Raw genomic sequence first — 24,545 nt, 5'->3', positions numbered from 1 at the left:
CTCCAACCAAACTTCAACCTGATTAACCCCAGTTCACAAGACTTCCTCTTGATCTATATACAGGTTCCTCACGAGCACAGCAAAGTGTCATGAAACCCCCATTCTTCGTAGTGCTGTCTGCATCTTGTTATGATCCACACAGGCAAATGCCTTAATGAAGATTCTAAGACACAGATCAACATCTTTCTAGTGCTATCTGATTTCAGTCAAGACCCATCTGAATCAAGAATAACATCCCAACCTCTTTTAAATTTAGCTTGAACTTTGGGCAGTTGTTGCATGTTCTATTGTCTGAATTCATTGCTAGGTGTGGGGGGGAGAAGGGGGGGGAGGGGATGGCTTCTTACAAGGCATTGTCCAAGTTCATCACCAAGCTTTCCTGGGTGAGAACCAAGCCCTCTTGAGCAGGAATCCAGTCTAACTGGTTGACAGTCTCACTCGTGTCAAAAGCTTGCAGAGAAAGTGTAATCCATGGGTGTTGTTTGAGAGGCTCAGAGAACAAAACAGGTTCGTGTGAGAGGGCTCTTCCTGCTCCAAATATTAAATCTTGGAACCAGCCTTGTGATTTCAACATCTGCCGCCTCCCGTAATGGAAGCGCAGCATTGGGCCTCATGCCTCCCCGGGGTCAGGCACCTATGGAAGTCATGCAGCTCCACTACAATGGCTCAGACTTGGCACTGGAGAAACCAACTGCGCACTTCACCTTGAAAACAAGCTGCCCTGCACTCGCCCCAGTGACCCCCTCTGTCTAGGAAAAGGGGCTGCTGGGTCATCTCTCTGAGATACTTCATCCATCTGTTAGTTAATGACACCCACAGAAGCCCTCCACGCGCCAGGCTGAGCAGGGAGCCCAAGGTGGGAGGCTTCCAGACAATGTGAAGGCAGAGGGAGCAGAAGAGAATGAGTCACCCTAGTGGACCCCACCAGCCAACGACTCCCATGACACTCACGATGAGAACGCTGCAGTGAGAGAAACTTGCAGTCAGAGAGGCCCATTGTGCAAGGCTTCCCACTTCTATCATTCAGAAGGGGTTTTGGAATCGTACTCCTTGTCCAGAGATCAGAATTGTGATAACTGAGCCTTCCTTGCTGGCGAGAAAGGGACAGTGCAGGCACACGGGTTTAAGACATGATTGGTGCTATAGGGGATAATGGGCTCTGATCTGAGATTAGATGCTAATCCAGGGCCCTTGAATGCCAGGTCATATCTGTGGAGCTCAGTCAAGTGAAGGGAGACGGAACGAAGCTGGGGTGTCTGGGCGCAGGTCTGAGCACAGGGCCCGGGTCTGAGGCTGCCTCGGCTCTGCCCTCTGCCCGATCCTTCCTGACACCGAGCGCTCCTTCTTCCCACAAGGCCTGGGTCTGTCCATGTCGCCTAGCATCTCTGGTTTTTTCCACCAGGAGGCTCAGGGCAGGGCAATCTCCCTTCCCTCCAACACCCACGCCCAGCCACCCTCTTCCAAGGTTGCCTCTCTAGTCACCTTCCCCCGGGCGAGTTCGGACAAGCATCAAGACTTTCTCAGCAATTCCAGATGGCATGGCTTCACGAGCAATTGCATTTATCGTTGCTCCCTTGCTTACAGAGAGAGGAACCAGCAGAGCTGACTGCGGGCTGAAGTGGCCTCTGCCCAAGGGCCCACACAGCGACAGCGCTAAGCTGAAAGCTCACCTACACAGCAGGCTCGGGGCTATGCTAGTGACCCCTCAGGGCGCCCTTGACAGTGAAGCTGGAGGAGTGCCAGCACTCTGAGTTCGGGTGGCCTGGGGGCTGTCTACGCAGGTCCGAGCTCTAGAGCAGTGGTTCTCAGCCTTCCGAATACCGTGACCCTTCAGTTCCGTTCTTTAGGTGGTGGTGAGCCCCTGGCCATAAAATTATTTTTGTTGCTACTGTTATGGACCGGGTGACCCCTGTGAAAGGGTCGTTCGACCCCCAAAGGGGTCGAGACCCACAGGTTGAGAACCGCTGTTTTAGAAGCTGCTGCGCTGGACTCGGACTCCCGGCCCCAACCGTTCCTTCTCCTCTGCAGTCTTAGCTTCACCGAAAGTCATTCTCTTTAGCCTCCCAATGGGGATTAACCGCTCTCACCCTGGACAGGGACCTAACAGGAACGACAGAGGCCAGGCTGGCATCGTGCCTGGTAAAGAGATGCTACCACAAACCACCCAGTGGGCATCAGGCTGGGCTGACTCAGTGTGCCCGCAGGTGTGTGGGGGTGGAAGTGTTCCAGGGAGTAGCTGTAACCTTTGGGAAGGAGCCCTGGGGGTGGAAAGATTACATGCTCAGCTGCGAGGGGAAAGGCTGGTCCTTTGAACCACCAGCCTGTTCATGGAGAAAGATGTGGCAGCCTGCTTCCATAAAGATTGATTCCCTTACAGGCCCTATGTGGAAGTCCTACGTGTCCTATGAGGTCACTATCAGTTCCACTCTACTTAAAGTTCACAGTGTTTTTTTGAACTTTTTGGAAGTAGATCATTCATGAAGACTTTCTTCCAAGATGCCTCTGGGTGAGGTCGAAACATCAACCCTTAGGTTGGCAGCTGAGCAGCTGTTTATGCCACAGAAGAACTCCAGCGTGATGGCGTTGGTGTTGGTGGTAAGTGCAGTCGGTTCAAACTCACAGCTACCCCACGTACAGCAGAACGGAACTTCGCCCGGTCCTGTGACACGCTCACGGTTGCTCTTATTTCAGCCTCCTCTAGGGCCTTCCTCTCTCTCACCATCCCTCCCCTTTACCAAGCATGATGGCCTTCTCCAGGGACTGGTCTCTCCCGACACCACGTCCAATGTACCCGAGCCCTTGCTCCTAAGGAGCAATTCTGGCTGAATTTCTTCCAAGACAGAGTCAATTGCTCTTTTGGCTGTCCCTGGCGCCTCTGATGATCTTCACCGACACCATAGTTCAAAAGCATCGATTTCTCTTTGGTCTTCCTTATTCAACGCCCACCTTTCATATGTATGTGAGACCACTGAAAATACCATGGCTTGGGTCAGGCGCACCTTAGTCCTCAAAGTAGCATCCTTGCTTTTGAACATTTTCAACAGGTCTTGTGCAGCAGATTTACCTAAGGCAGCTCATCTTTGGCTGTCTAGACTGCTGCTTCCACGAGTCTTGAATGTGGATCCAAGCAAGATTCACTTCTTGATGTCAGTCTTTTCTGTTTATCATGATGGTACCCGTTGCTCCAGTTGTGAGAATTTCATGGGAGAATGATGGCAGTGAGAGCTGAGGGTAGTAGGTAATATCTACCAACTGGGCACACACCCCACTGTCAAGTTGATTCCAACTCATACGAACCCAGGAGGACAGAGCAGCCCACGGAGACCCCAAGCTGTCATCTTTACAGAGGTGAGCGTCAGCTTTTCCCATCTGGTGGGTTTGAACCACCGACTCTCCAGTTAGCAGCCAAGCCCTTTGCCTCTGTGCTTATCAGGGCTCCTTAATTCCATAACAAGTCTTTGTCAACCTAGACATGCATAGTCCAATCTGTGGGGGCCGCCTCTGCCAAAGGGTAGCATTACACGTCGCTTGTACATCCCTATTCCCGTCTTCCAAGCGTTCTCAGCTTGAGTGTGAAGCGCTCCACCATTGGGGCAAAATGGATGCAAATCACAGGGCAGCTCTCTCCCCATTAGAACAAGGACCAACGTCAAGCTCCCACGGGTCTTTCCTGGGTCTGACACCTCGCTCCCCCAGCATTGAGACTCCTGTAGCTAGGGCTTCAACTTGTTCCCATGTGTCTCTTCCCACTCTTCGGCCTCCATCCAAGCGCCTTGCTTCTCTATCTCTGAGGAGAAGTAGCCATTGAATCTGTTTCCAAAGCCTTCTGAGGCCTAGAGTTGGTTTTCCAGCCCCTCGGTTATGTCTGATGTGTCTTTGAGGAAACTCACAACCCGGCGTCAATTCTTCCATCTCCCTCCCGTGCCATCGGAGTCAAAGAGCCACCTCCTCCTGCTTCCTCCGGCCCCCGCCTTTCAAAGCCATCACCCGCCTCTAGACAGATGCTTCTCTAAGGTTTTTTAGAAGCTCAGAGTGTCTCCGACTTTGAAAATAAATGAGAAATATGATTAAAATAGAGAAGATGAAATGGTGACGCCTCAAGGGAATAACTGACTTCTCACTTGGCAGGAACATCACACGTCTCAAAAAGGAACAAACAAACATGAATGAGAGGACCTCATGTAACCTTCTTTTCTTGGACCAGAAGCACAGTGTTCGCCTTCCCCAAACAAGGATTTAAAACACGCACACGCACAAACACATGATGATCAGTCAAAAAATATCGCTACCCCCAAATCGTCAAAACACTTCTTAAAACAGAAATAACCAAACAGGAAGCTGTTGTTTCTTGGCACATACTCCCTCTCGGGGCTGTACACTTCTAAAGGTGGTCTTTCATCTCCCTGCCCCCGCCCCTGGTGGTGGCGTGGTGACAGGTTGGGCAGGTAGCCGTATGGCCGGTGGTTTGAAACCAGTAGCCACTCTGAGGGAGAGCGATTACGTCCATCTTGGGAAGCCATTGGGGGCAGTTCTGCTCCATGCTCTAGGGTCGCTATGAGTCGGGATTGACTTGATGCTCGTCGGTCCGTGTGTGAGTGAACTCTTCTCACGAAGAGGGGATATGTTGTTGACTTTGGGGGATTAGCCGCTGAGCGTCTTATGGATAGAGGCAGAGTGTGGTCAGAGAGGGTGCCAGAAGATGACACACATACACACACCCGCCCCCTGTGGATTGGAAGGCACTCAAAATGTGACGGAGAAAGATCTGCCACCTCAAAGTAGAATTTATCATAATGACCTGGATGGAGTCGAGCCTGCTGGGACCTTCATTTGGTGGTGGTGCGCGACTCGAAATGAGAAAGGGCTGCAAACATGTACCAATCACTGGAACTTAGAATGCACGGAGTATGGCCTGACACAGCGCACAGGGGTGGGCCATGTTTTGTTCCCATGCACACGGGGTGTCTATGAGTCAGAACTTGACAACACTTAGCATCATCAACCCTCCCAGAAGGATCCCGAGGGGTCAGTGGGCTAAGTTTCAGGTTATTAACAGAATGGCCAGTGGCTCACAGGCACCAGCCACTACAGTAGAGAGAGCTGAGAAACGCTGCTTCTATAAAGATGTGTTGTTGGAGCCAGCCCCAACTCATAGCAACGCTCATGAACCAGAAGGAAACACTGCTCCTATGCCACTCTCACAACGACTGCAGAGTTTGATTGTTGAAGCTACTGTGTCAATCCATTTCATCGAGGGTCTTATTTCCTCTGACTCTCTATTTTACCAACCTTGATATGCAAAGGATCATGGACTACCAAACGAGCAAACAAATCTGTGCTGAAAGAAGTATGTCCAGATTGCTCCTGAGTGGTGAGAACGGTGAGACTTCCTCTCGTGTACTTTGGACATGTTGTCAGGAGAGACCAGTCCCTGGAGAAGGGCCTCGTGCTTGGTGATGTGGAGGGGCGGGGAAATAAAAGGAAGGCCCTCAGCAAGATGGACTGCCATGCTGGCTGCAGCACTGGGCTCCCGGATGACAACCTTGTGAGGATGTCTCAGGAGCAGGCAGTGTTCTGTTCGGTTGTGCATCAGGTCTCTGTGAGTTGGAACCAGCAACACTACCGGGCTCTGCACCACCGCGTCTCTCTGGCTCGAGTGTGCAGAGTAAGATTGGAGTTCCCAGAATCCACGTGGTCTCTGTGTTTGCCAGAAACAGAGACAGGCCCACCCAGATCTTTGTTCCCAGCAACAGAACCACAAAAATGGCAGATCGGGGCTGCCTGCTGCAGCAGTCTTCAGCAACTTCAAGGTAGGCGTGTGGTTGACTAGGCAAAAAATGTAATATATGTGGGTACTCAAGAGTCAGCGAGAATTGTGTATTCGCCAAACACCGCCTCACCTCGGGCAGTGGAAGGGGCTTTGAACAGAGTGTTCTGGGACAAGGAGATGGGTTTGGCCTTGGAGACGTTAATGGTTCGCTCTATAGATTCTCTTATTTCCAGTCACCTTTCTTTCATCGATTACTTTGGACACGTTGCTTTTTAACACAGACACCGTCTTGCTTCGCTGACAGTTAGCTTGCTATTGCGGAGGTTGTCACTCACTTCCAAGGAGCCCTGGAGGCGTAGTGGGTATGTGTTGGGCTGCGATCCACAAGGTCCGCAGTTTGAAACCACCATGCGCTCCACAGGAGACAGACGGGCTTTCTACCCCCGTGAAGAGTTCCACTCTCTGGAACCCACACGGGCAGTTGTACCCTCGAGTGTGGCCGTCAGTCCAAATGGACTCAATGGGAGTGAGTTTGAGTTTAGTGTGTTGATGCTGACTCACAGAGACCGCATAGGACAGGGTAGAACAGTCCTCAGACTGTGACTCTTTATAGGAGTAGAAAGCCCCATTTCTCTCTCACAGAGGGGCTGGTGGTTTTGAATCGCTGAACTTGAGGATTGGCACCGAATGTGTACCCCTACACCACCAGGGTTCCGTATAGCGGATTTACTGGTTTCGTCATCATGCAAGCATTACGGGAGACATAGAGTTGTCTCTCCCTAGCGTAGCAATAGCCTTTGAAGGTGGAATGAGCTGCAAACTACTCCAGAGGAGAGAGCGGATGGTGTCTCAGGGGACACGGGGCTGTTTTGCACAAATTCAGCAATAAAGGCAGGAGCTAGCATTCTTACAAAACAGAGTCGTCTCACCTTCTCATCTACATCATAAGAGCCACACAGAACTCCAGAGCCTACTCATAGTTCTGTGGGTGACTCCGGAAGTAGCAGGCTAAGCACAAGGTCAGGGTTAACCCAGACATCACAGGAACAACCTGGCATCAGGCTTAGAACGTTCACAGCAAATTCTGCAAAGACTTTCAATCTGGTGAGCACAACCTGCCCTTCTGTACAGCAAGACAGGCTTCCAAACAGGATGACCGCGCTCTCAGCCTCTCTCCACCCTTGGGTCTCTGCTTCCCACCCCCTTCCAACTAAGACTGCTCTCTCTCAGCTGCTCTTGGGCCTCCCTGTAGCAGCCTCTCCACCACTGACTGGCCCAGCTCAGAGCCACGGTGGCAGCTCATTTTCAGGTCTCTGAGGTGCAGCTTACCTCTGCCAGGCTCTCCTCCACTAGTCCTGCTAACCAGCAGCTAACCAGCAGTCACTGTCGGACTCTCTGCCTTTGGCCTCTCCCCTGCTAACTGGCCTGGCTCTCAGCCAAGGCTGTCGATTCAGGGTGATGCGGCTTCCACATGGCTCCACTTCTCTCCCTTCCCAGTGCTTGCCGAGCCGACATCTCTCTCAACCTCTGCATTTCAGCCACTATGTAGCCTGCTCCTCGTCAGTTACCAGGCAGAGCCTCCGTCTCCAGACCAGCACCTACCCAGTCCTCAGTGACCCGTGAGTCTTCAACCAATGCAGGTCTTGTGTATTAGCAGCCCCAAAACATCAGGTCATCAAGTTGTTGACAGTTTACCCAGGAAATGTCCATCGAACTGTCCGGTGTAGAGAACCATCCGGGAGCCACCCTCCTCCCCAGGTGCTTCTCCAATGAATGAGGGCAAAGATAACAGCTCCTCGGGGCTGAAGGGTAAAATAATCTCCCAACCTGCTCTTCCAAAGAACAAAGGCCAAGGCCCCAGTGTAGCAGGAACTCAGTGTCCCACAGTGTGGTCATTGATTCATGTCAACATGATACAAGAATGAAGGGTGGAGTCTAGCCAGTCAGTCAGGTCACAGCTTGATGATCCCTCCTTGTGGGCATGGCCTAATCAGGAGGATTCTGGGAACTCCTTTTCTTCCTCCCTCCCGCTCTCTTTCTGCTTGATATTGCTGTTGACAAGCCACATGGAGTAGATGCATCCACTGACATTGGATCCACGGGATTTTCCACCCACCAGCCTGTGATCTTCCTGCATTCAGCAGCATTGCATATGCTGCGTGAGTCTGAAGAGAAATTCATGAGCTAATGTTGGAGTTATGGGCCAATATTGAACTTATGAACTTGATCTGGGCTAGACTGGAGTGTTTTATTAATTCATAATTCTTGATATAAAATTCTCTCTTGCACATATATGAGCGTCAATTATTTTTGTTTCTCCTGTCTACCCGGACTAACACAGAGAGCTAATAAATGTTTGAACTGGGATTTAAATGCAAGTCTCCCTGTTTCCAAGGCAGAAAGCCCAGAGCAGAAGATAGTACAGAATCACACCCAAATGTATCACTCTGACAACTTTTCCCCAACAATAAGTCAAAAACTTGAATGGTCGAGAATGGGACCCAGACATGGGGCAACTCTTGGAAGAAGGCTCGTCCCTTTTAGAGAATACATGTGGGTGGCCCAGAAGTCGCACTTACCCTTCCCAGGAGCTCAGGCAAACCCAGCAGCTGCCCAGTGAACACCCCAATGCAGATGAAGATGGCAGTCACCTGTCCCAGAGAGCCTCGGATCTCCTTGGGTGAGATCTCGCTCAGATACATGGGGAGTGCGCTGAGGGCAATGCCTGTGGAACAAGCAAGGCAATGGTGAGCAATGTGTCGCCCTCGGTGTGAGTGAGATCTGACTTCTTTAAGGCTCATGGCGCCTCCCTTAGCGCTGCTTTGTCTGTGACCATAACTTTCACCTGTAGCCACAGCGCCACTCCCAACACTCGGCACAAGTTGCCAGCATACTAACGTACTCTATCATTTAATCCATAAAGTGTGGTTGAGGAGTGGAATTCTTAGGAAATGATATGCCAGTGGTGGTGGTGGTGGTGGTGGTGGTGGTGGTGGTGGTGGTGGTGGTGGTGAGTGTGTTAATGATGTCGGTAATGGTGATAGTGGTAGCAGCGATGGTGGTGAGGATGGCGGTGGTGGTGATGGTGCTGGCGGTGGTGGTGATGGTGCTGGTGCTGGTGGTGCTGGTATTGGTGGTAGTGTTGCTGCTGGTGCCAGTGATGGCATTGGTGTTGGGTGGTGGTGGTGTTGATGCTGATATGGTGATGGCGATAGTCGTGGTGGGGATGCTGCTGATGGCGGTGGTGATGGTATTGACATTGGTGGTGGTGGTGGTGGTGGTAATATCAGTGTGAGTGGAAATGATGGTGGCTTCACTGATGGTGGTGAGTGTGGTGTTTGTGTTGGTGTCACTGATAGTGGTGACAGTAGTGATGATGGGTATAGTGATGGTGACAGTAATAATAGCCAACACACAGTGCTTACCAAGTACCAACCATCTTTCTCATCGTTTAATGCGCTTAGTTTTACCGTAACTCTCTCAAGTGAATATACTATCGAGATGTTCTTTATAAATATGAGGAAACTGAAGCTCAGAGAAGTGGGTTAAGTCCCCAAATCACCAAGTAACATCTGGAGATGCCAAATGGGTACTTTTTGTCAAAAGAACCCCCGAGGTCTTCTATGCTAGGTCTTGAGTCTTTCCCACCAGCAAACATGTTCCGTCTTGACTAGACCAAGGGCCCAGCTCTGGCTGAGCCTGTCATGCACCTTTGACGGATGGTGTCATCCACAGGTGACTTCCAACCATCGGGTACATTTACATCTTCAGAGACTAGACCCGACTTTCAGGATTAGTGATAGTTCCAACTTTAGGTCATTATAGAGTTTTACATAATTATAACTTTATTAAGTTATTAAGATGTCTTGCAAAGCACAACACTGCACTCTCAGAGGGTCTTAGCAGCAAAATAATCTGAGGCCTTGTCTATTTCCTTTCACCGATACCTGTCGGGGTATTGCTTAGGCCTTTTGTAGGTCTCCCAATGTCTAGTCAATGCCCTTATCCCAGGTAGAGCTTCCTTCTGCAGAGCAGAGCTGACGTGCCCTGCACCCCGCGGCCCCCGAGGTTGACTCCCTGCAGTTTGCAAGCTGTGAGGCCTTGGGCTTCTTTTCATCTGGTTCTTCCTCCACAGGATGGGAGCAGGCATGGAGCCTAACTTTATGAGACCGCTTTGAGAGTTAAATAACATGTGCTCAGCGTCGCACAGGTGGCGAAACTGGAACAAATAAATCACCATTATGCGTGATTACATACCCCCCTTGTCTAATTTTCCATCAAACTGTGACGGCATAAAGTGTTAGTTGCATAAAAAAACAAACAAAGAATCAGTATTAAAAGGAAAAAAAACCCCAAAGATATTGTCTCTTGCCCCATTTCCCCAGTGTCTTGGGCACATTTACTGGCACACATAAAACACCCAGTTGAACGGCATTCCCCCTCCCTGCTGTTGCATTCAGGGATCACCGCTCCCTGCCATTGAGTCATAGGCATCGACTCAGGGAGCCGAGAGCACAGGGTAGAACTGCCCCATGAGTTTTGAGGGGGCAGCTCTTTACAGGAGTAGAAAACCTCGTCTTTCTCCCGAACGCAGGGATATTCTTCCCCAAAGAAATTAGTGAGGGGGAGATTTAACCCCATTTTAATTCTTAGAATCACATTCACTACGTGTCAGCCCAGAGTCACTATTTTCTGGTTCACCGCTCGAGACAACCGTACTCGAGAAGCAAATAGAAGGAAATCATCCGGATGTCACAACACAAGCCAGATGATATTTAAATTTTGAACCAAAACACATATTTGGGAGCATCTGTCTTCAAGGAAAAGTGGGCTGGCTCCCCATAATTTAGCACATTGTTGCTTCAAAGGCATACCAATTGAGAGAAACTTGAACTGCAGTGGGATTTAATTTAAATCCATCATTGCCTCATGAGATGGCCTTGATCAAGTTACTCAGTCTCTGTTAACTCATCTGTAATGTAGGGGTAATAATTACTGCCCATTGCTGTCACTTGGAGGACTAAGGTGTGCCTGATCCACCCACGATGCTTTTAATCATCCCACATGCACATAAACGTTGGACAATGAAAAAGGAAGACCAAAGAAGAATTGGTGCATATAAATCAAGGCGTTTGGTGAAGAATATTGACTAGGACACGGACTGCCCGAAAAATGCACAAATCCGTCTTTGGAGAATCAGCCAGAATGCTCCTTAGAAGCAGAGATGGTGAGAATGCATCTAGTTGAATGTGGACAGATCATCAGCAAAGTGATGACTGAAAAGGGACTTTCATGCTTGGTCAAGTAGAGAATCAGCAAAGCGAGCGAGGCCCTCAATGAGATAAGCTGAATGGACATCATGTGCACAACGCTGGATGCCATTGTACAAGTTATGATGGAGATCCACGAGGCCAGACAACATTGCCTTCCATTAGACAGCAATTTCCACAAGTAGGATCCAACTCAACCACAACCTTCCACGTTCATCAACACTCCACAGCAATGAGCAGCAGCATTTATGAGGTGGCGGGGATTCAATCACCAAGGGCCAGACTCCTGGCTCCTGTGTGGTCCACGTTAGTGTGTTTTTTCCCTGACACTCTTCCCACTCAGTGGTAGCTAATGGTCACCATTTCACACAAGACTAATAAGGATTCAAGGGTAGAACTGGCAGGTGAGAGGCAGCATTCGCAGCGCTGAAGAACACAGCACCAACTGCCCTAGCCTGTAGCGGGTAATGTTTGGGATAGTAATAAAACTTCCCTTGTATGATGCTCTGCACATCTTGCACACAGGTAATATGTTTAACCAGTTGCTATCACTAACTGGTGATCGTTGTGAAATTACATGGAAAGCCAGATGCTAGTTACTAATCTATAAATAAGTCAAGAGGACCTCAGTATGACAGGTCCACTATAGGCTCATTAACCCATCCAGGTTTGCCTGGGCCTGTCCTGGTTCAAAGGAAGCCCGTGCATCATGTGATAACCAAAGGGGGGTTGTCATCTTAGATCACAGAACTGTACATCAGAGAAACTTCTTCCATCCTCTGACCTGTCTTCTGCTACATCCCCCCCACCCACCCCCCCACACACAGGTGCTGAACAGAACATTTCAAAGGGCAGCTCCAGGAAACAAAGTGGAATATTACAATGAGATATGCAAGGACGTAGAGTTAGAAAACCAAGAAGGAAGAAGACACTCAGTGTATCTTAAGCTGAAAGGACTCAAGAAAAAAATCCAAGCCTCAAGTTGTATGATTGAAAGATTCTCTGGGCAAAATGCTGAATGATGCAGGAGTCATAGAAAGACGATGGAAAAAATACAGTCTTTGTGCCAAAAGAACTCGTTGACATTCAGCCATGTCAAGAGATAGCACACAAGCATCTCCTGTGTTCAAGAACCAGTAATGCTGAAGGAAGAAGTTCAAGCTGCACTGAAAATATGAACCAGAGCAAGGCTCTCCGAACTGATGCAATGCCAATTGAAATACCGAAGCACCCATATGTCTATGGAAAGAAATTTGAGATGCAGCTACTTGGCCAAAAGAGACCCATATTTGTACTCATTCTAAAGAAGGTGGCCCAACAGAATATGCAAATTACAGAACAAATCATTGATAGCTCATGCAAGTACAATTTAGCGGAAACTCTCCCAATGTACGATTGCGGCAGTACATTGATGGTTCAGACCAGATTCGGAAAAGAATGTGAACCAGGGACAGTGGTACAGATGTCCTGCATCTTGGCTGACAGCAGAGTGTGCCAGGAAGATGTTTACTTGTGTTTCATTGACTTTGGCCAAGGCATTCGACCGTCCTTGGAGCTGTGAAGGCATTTGTCTGAGGTCACCCATGGCAGGCGTAAGATTAGAATCCACTTCTGAACGCCTGGTTCTTTCTGCCCAGTCTGTTACCCTCCAAACCATGAGAACACAACTTGAACAGCAAGGCGTTCTACCTTCTGAAACATGCACCCCCCTCCCACCCCCAGGCTTAATCTTTTGAGCTTATATTATTTACGACCAACCAGTCAGGCCATTCCGCTCTGACCAGTGATTGTCCTTTGTGTTTCACCCACAGTGCACCCGCCCGCTCTGCTTGGAGAGGGCTCTGGGCAGGCAAATGGCACAAACTCCCTGCTTCTTGGAGCTGCTCCAGGAGACCACGCTCCAGGGATCAGAAGGAGTCCGCTCCCTCCTCCCTCGTGCTTTCTTTCTTTTCACTTCCCTCTGCTCCATTGTGCAGCGCAGGACTCTAGGACAAAGGCCTGGGCATTCATTCTGAGCTCATGGCTTTGCAGAATGGGCATCTGCCTCTGAATGCAGTGTCTTTGTAAGTAAGTGAATTCAGGTACAACATTAGTGGTGCTCAGAAAGTGCCGCCTCCCCTGGAATAGCCAGGCAGGCAAAGGGAAGGGAAAGAGGCTCCGAAGATAAAATATAAAACCTGAGAAAGACAGAATCCCAGTGGCTTCCGCAAAGAAAGGACTTTCAAGGTCATATGGGTGAACTGCGTGTACCCTTGAACTGAAGTAGGGAGGGTCTTTGAAATCAGACTGGAAAACAATAACAACAAACACAACACAACCCATTGCTCCTGAGTCAAGTCCAACTCATAGTGACCCTACAGGACAGAGTAGAACTGTCCCACAGGCTTGTTGGCATAGCGGTCATGCACTAAGCTGCTAAGTTCAAGGTCAGCAGACCAAACCACCAGCCCTTCTGTGGGAGAAAGATGAGGCTTCTACTCCTGCAGAGAGTTGCAGTCTGGGAAACCATAGGAGGGATAGTTCCACCCTCTCCTACAAGGCTGCTGGGAGTTGGAATCGACTAGATGGCAGCAGCGAGTTTGAGTTTGGAATAACTCTTGAAGTTCAATCAGAGTATACCTTAGACGGGCGGATGCTAAGACTTTGTCTGGAAATACTTTGGATGTCATATCAGGGGCGATGAGTCCCTGGCAAAGGACATCGGTTCCTTGGTAAAGTAGCCACAAAAGAGGAAGCTGCTCACCAGATGGACCGGCACAGTGCTGTAACAACGAGCTCAAACGTGGCAATAGTGAGGACGGCACAGGACCAGGCAGTGCTCTGTTGTACACAGGGTCACGGTGAGTTGGAACCAGCTCAAGGGCACCTGACAGCAACAATAACAACAACATCCTGCTGTCCTGCTGGGTTGTATTCTTGGGACGCAACACTAAGACTTGGGTGCCTTGTTAACCATTAGACTCCAGTCTGTACCAGAATTGAGGAGCCCTGGTGGTTCAGTGGTTAGCATTGGACCTAGCCACCTGCAAGGTCAGCAGTTTGAAGCCATCAGTCGCTCCACGGAAGAAAGACTAGGCTTTCTACATCTTTAAAGAGTTACAGCCTCGGAGGCCCACAGGGGCAGTTCTACCCTGTCTGTGAGGGTCTTTAGGAGCTGGAATAGATTCCATGGCAGTGAGAGTTTCCGTACAAGGATCCCTGGTGGCACACTGGGTTAGGTGCTGAACTGCTAACGGAAAGGTTTGAATCCAGCAACTGTTCCATGCAGGAAGGATGAGGCAGTCTGCTTCCCTGGAGATTCCCAGCCTTGGGAACCCTCAATCACGGAGCTACTCTGTCCTACTGGGATGCTATGAGTCAGAACCGACTCGGCAGCAGTCGATTTGTCTGGAATGATTGGGTGAGAAAATGCCAGGCAGAGCAGGGGCTTGCAATGCCTGATTAGCAAACAGAAGAACAAGCGATTCAGAGACCTGACAGGCAGCCCGTCTCTGGCAAGGACTCACTGTTCACTGTGATGACTTTGAAAGAAGAATTTAGTGGTGTGGGTGACAAAATCGATGGAGTTTAATAGCTGACGACCACTGGCCTCTGGGATGGACTTGGGGTTTCTCAGCCAGGGTGCTAGAACAGTGTGATAGGAGTGGTTCATGCAGCAACCTTGTCCCCGCACCATCACTTGCCAGCAGGGATGATTCTGACAGCCCCCATGCTGTTCAAATGGCCCTCCCCTCCCAGCAGTCTCACCTCCATCCACGCCCATGATGAAGCGGCCCACGATGAGCATTTCAAGGGCTCCTGCCCGGAGAGAGCAGGCCATCAGTAAGGCAGCAGCAATTGCAAACCCATTGTTGACCAGCAGTGTGTACTTCCTGGGAAACAAGAAGGTGGGGGGGGTGATGAGGAGGCCCCGCATAAGATGGGTCACTGGCCTGCCCACCCCAGGAGCAGGGGGCCTGGCACTTCAGGAGGGTCAGCAGTGTGAGACACAGGCCCAAGTAGAAAGAACCTCTGCCTAGGAGTCAGGTGAGTTCTGGCCCTTGCTGCCACCTTCTGGCCATGTGACCTTGACCATGACAAGGTCAGTCCTCCCTCGAAGCTCCCAGGGGAGCTTAGACTAGGCCGTCTGCATCCATCCTTGGACAGACGATGGATTCCTAGGACTTCCTGCTGCTGCATTTAGTCCACCCACTCTCAGACCACCACTTAACATTTCTGAGACCAGGCCCTTCTTACGAATTCATGAGTCTGAGCCAAGAGAACTTAATCTGGCTGTTTTCATGGAAATCACTTACTTTAAGGAATTGGTTAAGCAGTTGTGGGAGGTCTATAATATAAAAAAGGGGTCTTCTGAGGAGATATGCTGCCCCAAGTTTGCTAATACCTCAGGGGGCTGGGGTAGGGGGCCTTGGAGAGTTGCTTAGGTGTGGGGGGTAGGGCATTGCCCACCTTCTTCTGCCAGGGGCTCCATGAGTCTGGTTTGGGATGTGGACGAAATCTGGTCCTGGATCCAGTTGCCACTGTCACATTATTGTTGGGACAAACCAGCAAGAAGCAGATCCTTCCCCCTTTCTGCCCCCAGACTCCTGCTGGTGCGCCTGCTGGTAGGTTCTAGCGGGAACCGGGACGGGGTGTAGTGATTCAGTGAAAGGATTTTTTCTTCCTTGCATTTGACTCCTGGCCACCGTACCTCATGCACAGCCCCCACTTGTGCATCCTTGTGTGGAAGCTTGTGTGCTGCTCAGATGTGAAGCAGGTTTTGGTGGAACTTCTAGACTAAGATTGAATAGGAAGCAAGCCCTGTCAGTCTATGTCCCCTGAACCAGCCACTGAAGACTGAATGGAGCAAGAACAATGGTATAATCCCCAACCAATCATGGAGGAGGGTCAAGAGTTCTGTCCTCTGGTACATGGGGGCCACCGGGCGTCAGAGGCTGACTTGACAGAAGCCAACAACAACAACCGCAACAAGCAGCAGTTGTAAAGGACAAGTGAGGCCAACAGGTCCCAGACTCGGTGTCAGAGAATAAAGCACCGAGGGGACAATTGGGGCTGCGAAGGGACAGCTGGGTCACTGGCACAGCATCCTACAGCTTCAGTAGGCAGGTTACTAGTTCCTTCATGCCTTCACTGCTTCCTTCCTCCTGTGTTCTTGTCCTTTGTTACTGCTGCTTCTGTCTCTCTCTCTCTCTCTCTGTCTGTCTCTAGTTCAGAAACTAACTGTGCTTCTTCATGGACCCAGAAGTGTCGTCGATGAATTGCAGTACTGGGCAAATTCCCATGACAATAATTACGATTGACTGCTGAGTGCCAGGATAACCGTCAGCATTGGATGAGTTGCGATTCACAGCATCTTTGGAGGCCTGGGGGCCTAGGTGCCTCTGTCAAGGCTACGGTGGTTGTTGGTTTTTTTTTTTTTGGGGGGGTGGTGTCAGATGACTTTGCGATTCATCACTCCCTTTTCCTTTTGTCATCTGCCAAACAAAATATATCATCGCTCATCTTTACTGAGCCCCTGCGAGGTGGCAAACCCCACTCTAAGCACTCTGGGTGAGTCCTACGTGAAACCCTCACATGCCTCCATGAGGTGGTACTACCATTATCACCACGTTATGGAGATGTTCATTAGGACACGTTGTTGGGTGCCATCCAGCCAGTTCCCAAAGCGACCCGATGCACAAGAGAGCAAAACACTGCCTGGTCCAGCACCATCCTCACAACGGTCCCTGCGCCTGAGCCCGTTGTTGCCGCCGCTGTGTCCGTCCATCTCCTTGAGGATCTTGCTCTCTTCTCCCACCCCACCCCTCTGCTTTACTAAGTGTGATGTCCTTCTCCAGGGACTGACCTCTCCTGACAACACACCCAAAGTATGACGATTAGGATGTGAACTTTGCTTTAGTTCAGACAACTCGTGGACCCAGGAGTTCATGAGTTCTCCTCCTGCTTCCTTCAGCCTCGATGAGTTAACAGACAGTAAGTATGTTGTTCGGTAAATTGTGAGTCGCTAGGGGTCTGAAGGGGGAATTTATCATTACTTTTAAGCGTGAGATGACTTGCCTTCGAGGCCAGACCTCTTTCCACTATGTCTAACTTGTCTGAAGTGTTCGATTCCTTTCCAGGGTCCCTTTTAGAAGTCAGTGGCCATGGTATAAAAATAGCTCCTTGTAACATCCCGTATCATAAAAAACAATAACCTATTGAAATAGCCCATGTGTCCATTCATAGGGGACTGTGGATGTTATAGGTGCTGCTGAGTCCGCTCCACCTCACTGGGACCCCTTATGCTACAGAAGACAAGAAGCACTGCTGGTGGGTGTGACGTCTTGTGGATCCAGTGACTGTAGAAGCATCTTAGAGCTGGTGTGGGTCTCCATGTGGCTCCTCCAGCTCTCTGAGTGTGGCTCTTCAACAGGAAGGTGAAGCACAGAGAGAGGCTCCCGCAGGTCTCAACAAGTCTTCAGTGTGGTTTGCCAACAGGAAGACCAAGGCAGAAGGAGCGTGCGGCCCACCTCCAGGGAGAAAGAGAGGAAGTTCGCAGAATCCTCATGAGAAGGCCATGCCCACAGGGAGGCATCATCAGGCTGCGGCCTGATTGACAGGCAACACTCCACCCCTGCACTTATTTATCAAGTTGACATGAAATTATGACCACAATGCTCCTATCCTGACTCCATCTCCCTATCCATCTCCATCTCCACTTGCACAGCCCAACCAGATAGTGACGAAATAACTTTTAAGCAGATTTCTCTCTGAGCATCTGCAAAATGTCTATTTGTTTGGTGCTTATGTGAAGCCTGGAAGCCCTGGTGACGTAATGGTTATGAGCTTGGCTGCAATCCACGAGGTCATCAGTTCGAAACCACCAGCTCCTCCTCAGAAGAAAGACGGGGCTTTCAACGTCTATAAACAGTTACAGTCTCAGAAACTCACAGAGGCGGGTCTACCCTGCTCTAGAAGGGTCACTATGAGTCAGCATTGACTCGATGGCGTGAGGTTGGTTTGGGGTTTATGTGAAGAATGTGAGGGTACTATATAGAATGTATTTGGAATCTCAAGGAATGAAAATAAAATAAAACCCATGAGTGCCCACTCTGTGGCGGGCATGTTCCATGTTGTTGAGTCTTTGCCAGTCTCCATGAATAAGGTAAGCTGTTTGTTGCGTTTCACCATTGAAGTTACGGGACTTTGTCGAGGGCACAGCTATTTAAATGAGGTTCTAGCGCTCCAAGAACCACGATACTAAGCTGTCCGCAATGTTAGCCGCCACATTCGCTCCTGTTGGTGGTGGTGGTGTTAGGAGCCTCCAGTCAGAACAAAACACTGCCCAGTCCTGCGCCGTCCTCACAATTGTTCCTACGCTTCCACCCATTGTTCTAGCCACTGTGTCAGTCCATCTCAGGGAGAGTCATCCTCTTTTCCACTGCCCCTCTTCTCTTCCAAGCATGATGGCCTTCCCTAGAAACTTCTCTCTGTCTACATGTCCGAAGCACGTCAGACGCTGTCCCTCCGTCCTGGCCTCCAAGGAGCAAGTGTGGTGGTGATTTGGGCCCGGAGGGTCACAGCAGAGGTAGCGAGAACTCGCCAGATCCCGGGATATTTTGAAGCTAGGGCTTTGGTTGAGCTCCTGCGCTGGATGGGATCCGGTATTTTCTTTTGTTATGCACAGGCGATGTTAAAATCCTATTAAAGTCTGACTTGAAACATTTCCAACCAGGGCTTTACACTCTCTGAGCAAGGTCATCACATTAATATGGTCCTTCCCAAAATAACTCTCAGCCTGACAGTGCCCCAGTGAGGCTGGGATACCTTATTGTAAATAATTCATGAAGCTGACTCACTGGAGTCCAAAGATAGGGATTTTAAATCACCGTGCTCCCTGTTTTATTCCCTGGGCTACAGACACAGCTAAGGAAGGGAGGGACCACAGGGCCTTGCCGTATCCGGGAGCCCAGCTCCAGCTCCCTCTTGGCGCTGAATTCATGATGCTGGGCTTCCGCAATACACTCTTCCTTATGAAGCCAGGGGGTCCTCGGTTCTCAGATAGAAGGTACCAGGAGTGGGTGAGAGGTGTGGCGAGGAGATGGGAACATGCCCCTTGAGAACACGTCACAGGAACGACTCACTTAGCCTGGGAAGGAGAGGGCTCCGAGAAAGCGTGAGCATCGCTTTCTTCGATGGCAGGGTTTGGCTTGATGCACAGGACGATGGCCGACTGGTGGAAGATGCCAGGTATACTACTTCACGTTGAATCTAGAGCAGTGGTTCTCAACCTTCCTAATGCCACGGCTCTTTAATAAAGTTCCTTTAATAAAGTGACCCCCCCAACCATAGTTATTTTTGTTGCTAGTTCATCACTGTCATTTTGCCACTGTTATAAATTGGGTGACCCCTGTGAAAGGATCGTTCGACCCCTCAAAGGGGTCACGACCCACAGGTTGAGAACCCCTGGTCTACAGAGTACATTTCATGGTTGTTGCTCGTTTCAGCAAATCCCTCTGCCTGGCTGCATGTGGGTTGAAGGTTGTGACCTTTCAGCAGCGGGTCACAAAGCCTGTCCTCTGAGGGCCCCGGCTGGGTTACAACTGCCACCCTTCAGGTTCGTAGCCAAGCACTGACCCAGGTGCGATGAACTCAGGGCCGCCTGCTTTTCATTGCACGCTAGTGAAATGAGGTCCTTCCTGAAGCAGTGGGCCAATAGGTAACATCATGATAAAAAGAATGAAGATTGAAGTTGTCAAAGGTGTGACGCTGGGATCCATGGTCAACGCTCATGGAACCAGCAGCCAGGAAGAGACCAAAGGGCTCATTGCATTGGGCCATCTGCTGAATATTCAGAGCATTGGAGGGCGCCTGGGCTCATTCCACTTCTGTTCACCTACCTGCACTTTGAAACAACTGTGAGAAAATAGGCTTCTTTTCTCCATTTTCCCCAGTGTGTATGTTTCTCAGGGCTGCCATAACAAAGTATCACAAACGAGGCCGTTAATCAGAACAGAAATCCTGTCCTATCCTCTCACCATTCTGGAAGCTGGACCTCCCAATGCCAGCTGTCAGCAAAGGTGCGCTCCCTCTGAAGTCTCAGGGGGAAGGTGCTTGCCTCTCCTTTCCGTTTTGCAAGTGCCAACAATGCTTCACACTTCTTAGCTTGTCGCTGGACCTCTACCGCTGCCACCTCCATCTTCACGTGGCCCGCTGCCCTCTGTGTCCATCTCCTTTATATCAGTGCCTTTTCTATTTCTCTTATAGAACTACCAGCTCACTCCAATCCAGAATGATGTCATCTTAACTAGTTACATCTTCCAAGACCTTCGTTCCAGGAAGTCACATTCTGAGGCTCTGGGTGGACATGAACTTGTAGGGACATGCTATTCAACTGGTGAGTCCCAAAGTGAGAAGAACGTCAAGTACTTGCTGATGAAAGTCAAGGACTGTGGCCTACATTACTTGTCCATGTAAATCTTCACAACAGAACCAAATAGACATTATGATAAATGGAGAAAAGATCAAAGCTGTCAGGGACTTCATTTTGATTGGCTCTACAAGCAGCACTCATGAAGGCAGTCATCAAGAAATCAAAGGATTCACTGCCTTGGGCACGTCTGCTGCACAAGACCTCCTTCAAGTATTTAAGCAGCAAAAATGTCACTTGGAAGACTAAGTAGAGCTGACCAAAGCCATGGCATTTCCAATCACCTCCTAAGTATGTCTTCATGCTGGATGATGAATAAGGAAGACCATGGAAGAACTGATGTTTTGGAATTATCATGTTGATGAAAGATATTGAAGTTAGCATAGACTGCCACAAGAACAAACCCATCTGCCTTGGAAGAAGTGCAGCCGGAAAGCTTCTGAGAAGCTAGGATGGCAAGACTCCATCTCACACACTTTGGACAAGTTGTTAGAAGACGCCAGTCCCTGGAGAAGGACTTTGTACGTGGTAAAGCACCATCATGCGAGGGTACATGAACAAGAAAGCACTTCGCTGTAACAGTGAGCTCAAACATAGCATTTGAGGGGACAGTGCAGGGCTGAGTGTTGATTCGCTATGAATTGGAACCAACAACGATTCAACCAGGGAGTCAAGCAACACTCAAAGAGCACAAGTGGCTTAGAAACAACTCTGAATTATCAGGAAGCATCAGATCTCATTCTTGAAACTGGGTTTGTAGCCAAGGTCTCAACTTCCAGCATTGTATCAAACAAAGCTCCATTGCAGCGGTTCTCAACCTGTGGGTCACGACCTCTTTGGGAGTCAAACGACTCTTTGACAGGGGTCACCTGATTCATAACAGAAGCAAAATTACAGTTATGAGGTAGCAACGAAAATAATTTTATGGGTGGGAGGGTGGCCACTACCACATGAGGAACTGTATTAAAGGGCCACGGCACTATGAAGGTTGAGAACCAAGGCAGTCTATTGTGATCTGTAGGTTTTCATTGGAAGTAGACCGTCAGGTTTTACTTCCTGGTCCCTTGGAGTCTGGAAACCCCACTGAAGTGTGCCCCAATACACTAATGAACATGTAGAGAGAATCGACATTTGGTGCTCTTGTTCATGAGGTCTCCCTGAATCAGTGCTCCTGGATGGCCAAGTGCTTAGATGGAACAGTCTCCCAGACACTGTGTCCACTCTTCTTTATGTGCCCCGAAACCCAAGCCATTCCCTGCCCTCGCTGTTCTGCTTTGTGCCCCAGGAGGCATGACTACGTGGAGAAGGCGCCCTGGTTTTCGGGCTTCTACTTGGATTTGATCAGTGGAGAGACCAGCGGGAGATTGGAGGGCAGGACGAGAGACCCAGCTATTTCTTTCCTGCTCACTCCCAACGTGGGTGTTCTGGTTCTGACATGGCCCACCCCCTCCCCACCCCTCAGCTCATCTGCTCATGCCTTCAGCTCTTCCTGGATTCTGCTGCTCTGTCACCTCTGTTTGTCTTCCTGAAAGCAGATTGCTCATCAAAATCTCTCCTGTTGAGCATGTTGAACTCTCTAGGGTTTCCGTTTCCTCCCCAAACTAGCGTTCCGTAGAAGGAGCCCCAAAGAGAGACGGCCTCCACTGACCTCCCAAGAACCTTTCCAATCAGCTTCACCATCAGGGTCCCCACGAGTCCACCGATGGCGAAAATGGACACAGTCATAGACCAGAGCAGCGTCAGTGTATCCGGGTCTATTGGCTGCCCGTGTCTTCTTGCCCAGGATTCGTTGTAAAAGGCCTTGATGTACTGAAAATAAACAATAAAGCATGTCATTTCCTTTCTTCCCATCCCATTCCTTGAAGCAAGCCGGGGGATACGAGAAAAACGCTTTTATTAAGCACTTGGTCATTGAAAGCACGACTGCGCTAAACCCGGCTTGAGCGTAAGCTCACAGAGCAGCAGGCTTTGTGGTGGGACCTTGGTGTTGCCGCCTCTTTTACAGAGATGGAAACGGAGGCCCAGAGAGACGAAGTGGCCTTCCCTGAAAGTGCCAAACCTGGGTGTCAACCTTGGATCGGAAAACCATCACACATGGGCTTCTCCAACTCAGGTACACAGCATGATCCCCCAGGGATGTGTTCAAGGTACATGTGACTGACATGAAAGTGGGAAAAAAATGATCGAACGAACGGAAAGAAAACAAAAAGGGTCACTCAGATTTCGGGAACATGAAAGCATTCTGCTCTTGGAAAGACAACATTGATGCAAAGAAGTCACGTGAGCACACACAGAAAACGCCAGCCTAGGAGACAACCCAGAAAACCAGACTCACTCCCATGGAGTCAGTTCAGACTCAAAGCGACCCTGTAGAGCAGGGTAGAGCTGGCCCTGTGAGTTTCTGAGACTGTAACTCTTTACAGAAAGAAGACACGCAACCCAAGAAAATATGGTCCGAAGACTTCACCTGAAGCCAAAGAAAACACAAGTGACAAACTACTGCTCAACATCCTTGGCCAGGAGAGAAATTCAAGGTATAATCACAATGAGCCATCGCACCATACCCAATAAGCCAGAAACCAAACCAACGGCTCTTAAGTGGATCCTGGCTCATAGCGACCCCATTGGATAGAAGAGAACTGCTCCGTAGGGTTTCCAAAGGTCTAATCTTTACAGAACCGAGGCGTTTGACTTGTGGGGCTGGAAAGTACTATGGACTGCTAACAAGACAAACAGATCTGTATGAGAAGAAGTAAGACCCGAATGTTCTTTAGAAGCAAGGGAGGCAAGACTTCCTCTTACATGCTATAGACAGGTTGTTAGGAGGGACCGGTCTCTGGAGAAGGACATCATGCTTGGTAGAGTGGAGGGGCAGCAAAGAAGAGGAAGGCCCTCAACAAGGTGGACTGACACAGTGGCTGCATCGGTGGGCTCAGGCCTAGGAACAATTGAGGATGGTGCAGGACCACGCAGTGTTTCCCTCTGTTGGGCATGGGGTCGCTGTGGGTCGGAGCAGACTCAATGGCACCTAACTACAACAATTGTTACAGAAACAGATGGTTACTCCAGCCCAGCAGTGGGTCGCTGAGCACATGTCTAGATCTTTGTGGTTGTCAATTCTGACTCTGTGGGTGTGGCATGGGGACTGGATGACGCCGAGAGGCAACGTGCCAGATTTCATTGTGCCCTACAAAAATAGGTGCTACAAATCCTAACCCTACACTGGTGCCCGTATTCCCATTTTGAAGTTGGTTTAAGTTCACGTTGCTAATGCGACTGAATGAGTATAGATTCGTACAGGGTGTGTCTTAAGTCCATCTCTTTTGAGATACAAAAACAAGCAAGCAACAGCGATGGGGAACGAGAGAAGCAAGACCACATAGAGATGACCCAAGAGCTGGGCCTTGCCCAGAAACAGAGGAGACAAGAGCCTTCCTCTGAAGACAACAAAGAGAGCCTGCCCCAGGGCCGGTGCCTGGAATTCTGACCTTTAACCTCCTCCACTGAGAGAGCCTGCACTCTGGTATACTGACCCATCTGGTATTTAAGTTAGAACAGCATTGAGGTAGTTAGTTTATTTTGCCAATCTTGCTGATAAACTCATGTGGGGTTAGTTGAAGGGCAGAAGGATAAATGGCTTGGTGAGCCTCGCCTTTTGAGTTCTTGCTTTGTGATGGTCGGACCAGGGTGCAGCTGCCTTAGCCAGTTCCCTGCTTCATCTGGCAAGGCACACTTCCTGCAAGACATCCCCAAGGAGAAGCCGCATGGACCTACCCTGATGCAGCCCTGGGTGCTGGAGCAGCCGTGTGGAGACCCCTGCCAGCGCTGAGATGCTTACACGTTCACTGATTCAGCTTTCTTCCTGCAGTCGGCATCATAGGTGTGTTTTGTGAAATGGAGGAGGACTTTGTGGATTGGTGTTGGACATATGGGTTAATGGGTTAATGTTGGACTTGTGGTCTTGGACAGCATTGGGTTAGGATGTTTTCTTGATGTACACTTAACCTTTATATAAAACTCTCTCTTATACATATGAGTTTCTGTGGATTTGTTTCTCTAAAGTACCCAGACTAACACAAGCATTGATACTAAGACA

The 24,545-nt window shown here is 49.7% G+C and overlaps 1 protein-coding gene across 1 annotated transcript in view; it reads right to left on the bottom strand.

Annotated features, from left to right (window-relative positions):
* Window positions 1-24,545, bottom strand: part of SLC2A9 (solute carrier family 2 member 9) — a 126,591-nt gene that overhangs the window by 80,243 nt on the left and 21,803 nt on the right. Inside the window, exons 3-5 of the mRNA XM_075545028.1 lie at window positions 22,098-22,258; window positions 14,788-14,912; window positions 8,350-8,495 (exon numbers count right to left, since the gene is read on the bottom strand). Of these exons, the coding sequence (XP_075401143.1) occupies window positions 8,350-8,495; window positions 14,788-14,912; window positions 22,098-22,258 (432 nt within the window). The remainder of the gene's footprint in view (window positions 1-8,349; window positions 8,496-14,787; window positions 14,913-22,097; window positions 22,259-24,545) is intronic.

This window comes from Tenrec ecaudatus, chromosome 3 (genome assembly GCF_050624435.1).
Source record: "Tenrec ecaudatus isolate mTenEca1 chromosome 3, mTenEca1.hap1, whole genome shotgun sequence".
In the NCBI taxonomy this organism is placed as follows: domain Eukaryota; kingdom Metazoa; phylum Chordata; class Mammalia; order Afrosoricida; family Tenrecidae; genus Tenrec; species Tenrec ecaudatus.
This window is presented reverse-complemented; position numbering and strand designations above follow the sequence as displayed.